Here is a 9,626-nt window from a genome sequence, read left to right on the forward strand (position 1 = left end):
CCTCACACTAGGACGGTGCCGGTAGAACTGCCGTGCCAGCGCCGTAGCGCGTGGCAGCAGAGGCGCGTCGTCGTTGTCTTCCGCGGGCCGCCACATCACTCCCCCCCTCAGACGCGGAACGGTGCATGCGGTTGAGGTCCGCGTCGATACCATGAAGAGGAGAATGAGGACGACTCGTGGATGGTGGACGATTGGAGCTACGGCTTGCGATTGTGGCTGTTGATGCAGCAGCGGGATGGCGGGAACAAGGGCGCTGCGGTCCGGGCTGGTTCCAGAGATGAGTTGTGAGTGCTGAGTGGTTGGGTGCTTGAGTGCGTTGTGTGGAGTTGAGTTGCTGCGTTGCTTGTTGCTGAGGGAGTGCGTTGAGTGATCGTTGTTGAGAGCGGTTTGTTGCTGATTGTGTTGAGTTGCTGAGTGGGCGACAGTACCGCGACCGGTACGACAGCGTGAATGCCGGTTGCCGCCAAAGAAGTGCCGGGGAGGTCCATCATGAAGCAGGTGGAGGCCGGAAAGTCAGCGTACTGTGGTCTCCCTGCGGGTCCCCGGTGGAACAGTGGTCCCGGTGCGCCTTGCCTGCTAGAGGGTGGTTCGCTGCTGGTTTGCCGACGAAAAATTTAGGATGTTGAATGGCCGAATTACGCCGAACATGGTGTTCGTTGTTCGGGTCACCAAATGTAGAGGACGATGGTCTTCCTCTACATGAGTCCTGACCGGCGATGATGGAATGTCCCAGCGGGCAGATGGACGTGGCCTCACACTAGGACGGTGCCGGTAGAACTGCCGTGCCAGCGCCGTAGCGCGTGGCAGCAGAGGCGCGTCGTCGTCGTCTTCCGCGGGCCGCCACAAAGCGATTCAAATTATTAGAAGAACTGTACTAATTGAGATGTGTTAGTGAAAGGTTTCTATATGTTACACGACACAATGACACAATTATTGTGCATTTCACAAACTGTGCTTCTATACAAAATTTGGGAGCGGTGTAAAATACTGTGTAAATTTCTGGAATAAAATTTAGAAGAATTAATACACTGACTGCTATGTTTTTCCTAATTGTTTTATACTCCATTCTCCAACCCGGGGGCATCTCCGAAAGCAGGATACATTTTGGCTCCACTGCGCATGTCTGACATTTGTACGTTTCACTGACATACAACGATGGGCATAGCCAGATTGGGGTGGGGTGGGGGGGTCAACCCGCCCCAAAATTGTAGCTTTGGTAGTGCATTTACCGTTTACCGTGCATGATATGAGAGGACATATCATGGTTCACGTATGTGCCTGTGCACACCTCCTACACCATTTAAAGTCCCCATAGCACCCCCCCCCCCCCCGAAATCAAAATATTTGTTTCTCGCTGCAATACTGCATGGCGTACAATGGTGATAAAAGATCTCATTTCGTTGATGTACAAATCTGTGTCTCCCTCTTGCGCATGGGAATAACTTTGTCTACCTTGTCATACTAACATCCAACGGTGACCCCTGTTGCAAAATAAACAGTTTATGTGGATTGATATATCTTATTTAACAAGTTTTTGGTGTCAGTGGAGAACGGATAATGACGTATTGTGATTAGAAGCACCCGAAAACACTAAATAGAGGCATCCATATGCATTCCACAACCAGTGGGCTAGCCACACAACCAGACTGTGCGCTTATAAGCAGAGTTTTTCTTTTAAGTTCAGTGTTAGCGCTGTGAAGCAATTGTGGCGATGAGCGACATACAGATGTGGACAGATGGAGAGAGAGGACAGCAGGAAGGAGTGGGAGACACGGGGGGTTAGGATGTGTGCTGGGCTGACTTCGGGGGAGCTGTGCCAACTTCAGTCTGGAAAGTCTTCGGAAAAACGAGTGAAAACCTGAGACAGCACAGCCGGTGCCAAATCTCTATCACTTCCCAATCCCGTGCCGATACGATGTAGACATCATACCTATCCCCTGCGTAGCGGTACAGTCCCGTATTAATCCGCCGCCCTGCTAGATTATGGGGGATTTTGAAACAGTTTATTTTTAATGGTGTATTGTTAACCAGTGATATTTAGGCGGTTAGTTTAACCGGTTTGTTCTTCCCGATTTATTTTTAACTGTGTATTTTTAAGCGGTTTATTCTTAAATGTTTTATTTTTAAGCAGTTTATTTTTAATTGTGGATTTTGGGTGTCTCCCCACTTTGCGCCGGGTTAGATAAGGTTATGTTAGATTAGTTTAATTTGGTTTCGGTTAGTTTGGAATAGTTTAGGCTAGTTTGCTCGTGTGAGGTTAGTTTTAAGCCCCTTGCTTCCAGTTCACCTTGATTTGGGCCACACCACATGACTCTAGCAACTTTAGGGTGGATTTGGGGGATTCTGAAACGATTTATTTTTAACGATATATTATTAACCGTAGATTCCTTAGCGTTTTTATTTGGACGGGGATATTTCGGCGATTAATTTTGTGCGTTGATTTTTAAGAGTATATCCTGGAAAGCATATTTTGAACAGTGGGTACTTACGCGTTTATTTTCGGAATATTATTTTTAATTGTTTCAAACGGGATACACCCGTACCGGCTCACTGCAGTCACAACAAAAATTGATACAGGTCGACGGGTACCCCAATATGAACATCTTTCCTGATACGTTCACAGCCTAGTGGCTCTTCTGCAGGGTACTGCTGTCACGCTGTATTCAGACTCAGTCGGACTCTCGCTGTGTGACCGAGTGGAAATCGGTAGCACCATCTGTTGACCGCGCACAAAATATTATTCGTGCTTCCTTTGCATGCGGACAGACGGTCAGAACAGAAATACATATTTTCTCGTGCACTACGTGGTGTACACCACATCGCTGGGGTGAGATGGCATTATTACCTATGAACTAAAATTTCCGCTTCACTGTGCTGCTTAAGAACATTCGAGTTTTCCCTGACTGTCACACAAGCGCATCCGTAATCTCTTAGAATAAAGAACATCGGAAACGTGGGCTTGTCACCGTCTAGGATTCGAATCTACGCCATTCAGAATGCGAGCCGGATGCTTTACCACTGAGGCAGTACCGCAACGGTACTGAGAGGACATATCATGCTATAGCATGGTTCATCATACTGTATCATGTACGGGAATATTAAACATTCTTCACGGCCTTGATGCGACCCCTCGTAGGCAGCACTGGCAGCGGCAGGGGCTCCACGGAACAGATTGTATGACCCCAACCCTGTGATACTAGGCGGGAGCCACACGTCGCACCAGGGTGAGACTTTTTGCTGGCTGTCGTCCTTCTCACCTGACTCTCCTCGCGTTACCAGACACTAACTTCCGCGCGCTTTTGCGTCGTTGGAACATCGCCGTGATAGTTCCGACTCGATCACTATCGGCATCGGTAGTTGGTATCGAGTCCCCCCACTGGCCCAAGTTATATGCTTGTCACTTTATGTATGACGTCATACGCTTGTAGAATCGATCAATGATGTTTAGTCAATGCTCGAAGGGCACTATGCATTACATAATATGTAACGGCGACGCTCAGCCGGGGGTAGAGCACTGGTGAAGGTCAATATGCCCCAAGAACTCGCGGAGGATGACATATTAAGAGTCTGGGATTGACTTGGAATCTCCCGCTGGATACCATAAAGCTTGCGGGGTCAAATATTCACGAGGCAATCAGTCACGTTGGGGACACCAAACGCTCTGTACTTTAGTCTGCCTCAAAGAATCCAGCAGCAACATGGAAGACTCGTGTGTAATCGAGCTAAAGAAATTCAGTCAACAACGAATTTGGATCAGTAGCGCTGCTGGGCTTGAAGGGAAATCCCCGCTGACTGTTTAGCTCGAAGCATGACCGTCAACGCCCTTCGGAATGCTATACTGTGTTGGGAAGGACCATCATGAGTTGGGAGGAAGCAACCCACACAATAGTGGGTCCATATTGGCCGGGCGTTGGCGATACGAGTCCAACATGAGACCCGTGTTGCAAGGATTATCCCTGTATTGGTTCAAACGTGGCAATATCGGACGCCTGTTGCCAAGTTTGAGCCAGTGATGGGGAAAATGTCGGTAATATGGTCCCATATTGCAAAGTTGTAACTAATATGGGGGAAATGTCGGCAATATGGGCCCCATATTGTCCATGTGCACCCCATATTAACTGAAAATGCGGAAAATTGTCCCATCCTACTGTTGGCCATGCATCTACCCGGGCACTATTCCTGTTCTTCGTCTTTAGGGTGAGGTAGTTTTGTTTTTGCAACGCGGTGCAACGTGGATCAATTAGAAGATCTAGAGAAAGAAAAAGTAAAAGAAAGACGAAATACTTAATCTCACTTCTACTGGTGGATATGTATGAATGTACCGAAGCAGCACGCCAATATTGGACCATATGGGCTGCCAAGATTGTCAATATTGGTCAAATATGGGCTGCCCATATTGGCAAGCATTTTGCGCAAATATTGCGAATATTTCTGTGATAACGCCAACGGGGAGTCCGTGTAATAATAAAACATTATCTAGTTTAATATCCACCACTGATATTACTTCTCTCTTCTTTTTGCTTTTTCATTTCTGCAGATCTCATTAATCCACGGTGCACACAATTACAACAACAACATTGCATTGCCCCCAAAACGAACGGGTGCTACGCCCGTCTTGCTGAAAGACACAGACAGCCCCATGGAACTGCGAACGCCAAACATCCCTCAGAAGCCTTCATTGTCATCGCAACACTCTATAAGCTAGAAATTTGAAACCCGCTCCGAGAGCACAAAGGAGAGAAACACTTTCGTGACGGTGACGGACATACGCAAGAGCAACTCACACAGCTTTCAGTAACTTGAAAGCACCTAACTTTCCATGACTTGAAAACCCGAGACGAGGTAGGGACGAAAACAGACACACACAAACACGGTCTCAAAGCACCTTGAGACCATGTTTGTGTGTGTCTGTTTTCATCCCTACCTCGTCTCTGGTTTTCAAGTCATGGATCGTTACCACCAGCTCGCTTGCTGCCTAACTTCCCTTTCGTTACCTAACTTTACCGTAAGAGATATCCCTTCCCATCAAACATTGCGTTTTTTACTTGACCTGCCGCAATGCCGTTATCATTAGAGGAACCAGCAACATTTTAGCCTGTATGAAACTGTCGCACATGCGCACTAGTTGTAGGACGCGTGATTTCGCTCAAATGACCACGGTCGCTGTCAGCCGGTTCCACCGAGTGGCATTGGCATCGCGAAGCAAGATCGTGACTACTTCCAGAAAGTGGAAAGTTTAGTTGTCGAGTTCTAGTGAATGTTACCATGGAATTGCAACGTATGTTTACTGTTTCGAACAATGTGTATCATCTGCGGGAATTCGTTGGATGTAACGACGTACTGAATTGGGTACTTCACACGCTTCAATGTCCAATCTTGCCGTGCTGCTTGGGCATTTGTGCAGCACGGGTACGTATCATTTTCAGTATTTTCAGTGAATATGGGGTGTGCACGGGCAATATGGGGCCCATATTGCCGGGATTTTCCCCATATTGGCTCAAACTGGGCAATATGGGGCCCATATTCCCCAGTTTCAGCCAATATGGTTGAAATCTTGGCGAAACGGGCCTCAAATTGGAGCCGTATGGCCATTGACCAGCCAATGTTGGCCCAATATTGTGCGCTGCTTGGGTATGTATGAATGTATGTATGCATGTACATGCATTATTCATGTATGTATGTATGCATGTACATGCATTATTCATGTGTGTATGCATGCATGCATTCCTTTATTTCATTACCATTGGAAACGAGGGTCAGGTGCAAAAGAGAGAAACCCAGTATGTTCAATAAGTCGGGTATTGATACATCTAACACAACTTTATTTTGTGATTGCGATAGGGGATACGAAAATACTCCAAAAGCCTGGAGATGACATAACGAAAGAAAGAGAGGACTCCGACTTAACGTAACAAACAAACAAACTTTAAGCAGACGTTTCGCCTGTCATACGACGGGCATCATCAGTGCAATACTGAGCGGGAGAGCCGACAACTAGTTGCTATTTAAGGAGATGACAGTATTGTTCGGGAAGGGGGCCACGGTTTTTGTTACAATGCAACGGATCAGCGCGTATGTGCCACGATTCCAGGAGCTTCCTCGGTCCCAGTCTTTCTTCGCATGCCAAGGTCACCGCGTTATCGTAGTCGAAACAATGCCCCGTGTTCCAAGGATGCTCGCTGAGTTCGGTCTTGAGTCGTGTGGCATGTGTTGCGTTCCGGACGTGGCTCTTGTGTTCTTTTATGCGGGTCCTTCTTTTCCGGCCTGTCTCGCCAATATAGCAAGTGTCGCAACCTAGACATTGTAGCTTGTACACCACGCCAGACCTGTCTTCTGGGGCGATAGTGTCCTTTGGTTTGGAGATGAGGCTGCGCAGTTTAACGTGCGGTCGGAAGGTCGTCCCAATTTTCAATGGAAGTAGCACCCGGCGGATAGATTCCGAAACGCCTTTGACGTGTGGAATTGTGACCCGGGCCAGGCGGGAGCGGTTCTCATCCTGCGGTTTACGTAGCTGTATTCGTTTCCGGGTGTCCTCAATAAACCTGTGTGGGTAGCCTGGCTTGTCCAGGGAAGCGGTCACCGTCGCATCTTCACAAGCCCGTAGCTCGCTGCAAGATGACAATTGCTCTGAACGGTGCAATAAAGTTGGCACCACACTTCGCTTGCGTTCCGTGGGGTGATGTGAGCCAAAACTTAGGAAAGTGTAGGAAAGGTATCGCAGGGCTTTCTGTAGGCACACGTATGGATGCTCCCCGTGCTGTCCCTGCATACACATACAACCAAGAATGGAAGCTTGCCGCTCTGTTCAATTTCATACGTGAAATTGATCGATGATTGAATGGGGTTGAGAACCGAGTGGAATTCATTGACGTGGTCCTGTCTAGGACGACGAACGTATCATCTACGTAGCGGCGGTAGAACTTAACTGGGCGGGACAACCGTTCCATGGCCGTCTCTTCAATGTGCTCCATGACCAAGTTTGCCAGCGTCACTGCCACAGGGCTTCCCATAGGGCATCCTTCGATTTGATGATAAGACTTGCCGTTGAAGGTAAAATGAGTTTGATTGAGGCAGAATCTCAGGAGTATAGCTACCTCTTCAACTTTGAGTGACGTTCGTGATGGTATGGTGCCGCCCTTCCGTAGTCGGGCCTCCGCTACTTGTAATGCGGGATCCTTCGGAACGTCGGTAAAAAAGTGACACCACATCAAATGACACCATGACATCGTTGTTGCTGAGGGCTTGCGTTCGGACCAGCTCGACAAACTCCTTCGAGTTGCGCACCGTCAGGTTGTTGTTGCCGGTAACGGGAGTCACAAGTTCTACTAGATACTTGGACAGGTTGTACGTCGGCGACCCGATGAACGAGACAATCGGTCTCAGAGGGCACCCAGGCTTGTGTATCTTAGGGAGGCCGTAAATTCTGGGAGCCGAGCCGTCTGATGAGAAGAGGCGGCGGTAGGTGGCATCATCTAGGTGGCCCTTCTTCTTTAACTCACCGAGGTGGTCCACCAAAGAGCGTTCCCGTTTAGCAGTTGGGTCATGCTTCAAAGGGACGAAGTGCGCAGCATCGTCGAGGATCTCTTGCATCTTCGTACGGTAGTCCTCCGTGTCCAATATAACCGTGCCTTTCCCTTTATCCGCTGGCAAGACGATGACTGATTTGTCCGAGCGCAAGTCACGCAGCGCCGACCGTTCTTGCTTAGACAGGTTGGAGAGTGACCCACTCACGTTGTTTAGTGGTGGCGATGCGGCTACGTGCTAGGTTGACACCTGTTGAGTCCTTGATGTGGCGAAGCCTGTCTTCGATTTCCACTATGATTTCCCGTTTCGGCACCGCACGGGGCGCGAGAGCGAAATCAATTCCTTTCGACAGCAGACTCATGTGCCCGTCGGTGAGTGTTTTCGATGACAAGTTGAAAACGTTTTTGCAGTTATACCCCGGAGGCTTCCTCGGCAGCAGGCGGGACAACTTCTGGTCATAGATTTCGGTCCGCTGGTTTCTTTCTAGCAGCTCTGCCTGTTTCCGGGCGCTGAAGACCTGTCGCAACTCATCGGGGAGAAGGGTACGTACCAAGGCCTTTTCAGCTGAGTCCAGTCGGTGGCGGGAGTCGTTGAGTTTTGACTTGTTCTCGAGGTACCGGGCCTTCAAACAGTTGATGCCGAAGTCCCGAGTAAGCTTCCTGCCATACGGGGTGTCCACAAGAGGCCGACATCTGAGGGCTTGAGGAACGACGTTGTGCTTCAGGCATTCCAGGTTGAAGCGTTGGTGACACTCGAGGCGAATAATCTTAGTAGCTTGGTCGCAGTACTCTCTCACACTGCCTAGAGCAGCTGAGCCGTGGATGGATCGAATAGATGCGAAAATACTCAAAAAGCCTGGAGATGACATAACGAAAGAGAGAGAGGACTCAGACTCAACGTAACAAACAAACAAATTTTAAGCAGACGTTTCGCCTGTCATACGACGGGCATCATCAGTGCAAGACTGAGCGGGAGAGCCGATAACCAGTTGCTATTTAAGGAGATGACAGTATTGTTCGGGAAGGGGGCCACGGTTCTTGTTACAATGCGAGGAATCATCGCGTATGTGCCACGATTCCAGGAGCTTCCTCGGTCCCTGGAATCGTGGCACATACGCGCTGATCCCTTACATTGTAACAAAAACCGTTGCCCCCTTCAAGTCTGAGTTTACGACATACCGTTCTTTAACGAGGAGATTCACGAGGAAATCGCGGCTTTTTCCTGTTTCTCCTTCTATCTTTTTTTTTTCACCTTGGCGCGTCTCGAATAAAGTTGTATCAGAAGCTACAGGAGCGTATAGTATCAGCATAAGCTGTGTAATAGGAATGTGAGAAGAAAAAAGTAAACGGATTCAAATTGCTTCACTTTGAAGTATTGGTGTCAAAACGAATTTAGTTCTCGACTTCCACAGCAATTTGAATCACCACCCAAATAGATAGTAAAATTATTTTTTAAATATCGCTCTGAAATTTGAAACCAAGCTACAAAACATGGCACAGGCTCACAAATACTTGATAAGGAGACACCATTGCAATAAGACTCTGAATAATACATGAATGTTACGACCAGCAAGTGTAGGCACATACGACGAGTGGGTACCATCTCACCTATGTATTTTTTTTCAATTACGTAGGCGTAATTATTTAAAGACAGCTCAATCAGGGGTGCCCAAGTGGCGGCTAGCCTGGTGTTGTCACGTGGTCCGCGTTGCCCCTCAGCAAAAAAATAAATAAGAAATATTCGGCCGAAGCTTCATGAACGGTCATTCATAAGTTAAAATTACGCTTACAACTAACAAACGAACACCTCGGGGCAGTCATTAAGACTGCAATTGCGTAATCACTTTCACACGATCTTAACACAATAGTTATAAAACAAGAGGTGCCAAGTTTCCTCATGACACAGCAAATATATAGGATAGCTGAACCTGTGATTGATGAACGCTATGTAATACGTTTTATGTCGTTTTAAGTTCTGTGTTGTGTCGTCTATATCAGAAACAGGCTATACTCCAAGCCCTAGTATGTGGCCCGCGTAGTTTCACCATGACTGAATGCGGCCCGCGGACGGAATGTGTCCGGCACCCCTGATTTAAATGAATC

The 9,626-nt window shown here is 48.0% G+C and overlaps 1 protein-coding gene across 1 annotated transcript; it reads right to left on the minus strand.

Annotated features, from left to right (window-relative positions):
• Positions 1-7,098: 7,098 nt before the first annotated feature.
• Positions 7,099-8,392, minus strand: LOC135375987 (uncharacterized). Its single transcript, XM_064608614.1, has 2 exons — positions 7,732-8,392; positions 7,099-7,643 (listed from the first exon to the last, which is right to left on the minus strand). Exons 1-2 carry the CDS (start codon positions 8,390-8,392, stop codon positions 7,099-7,101), a joined length of 1,206 nt encoding a protein of 401 aa, XP_064464684.1.
• Between the last annotated feature and the right edge of the window lie 1,234 nt (positions 8,393-9,626).

This window comes from Ornithodoros turicata, unplaced genomic scaffold (assembly GCF_037126465.1).
Source record: "Ornithodoros turicata isolate Travis unplaced genomic scaffold, ASM3712646v1 ctg00000967.1, whole genome shotgun sequence".
Classification (NCBI taxonomy): domain Eukaryota; kingdom Metazoa; phylum Arthropoda; class Arachnida; order Ixodida; family Argasidae; genus Ornithodoros; species Ornithodoros turicata.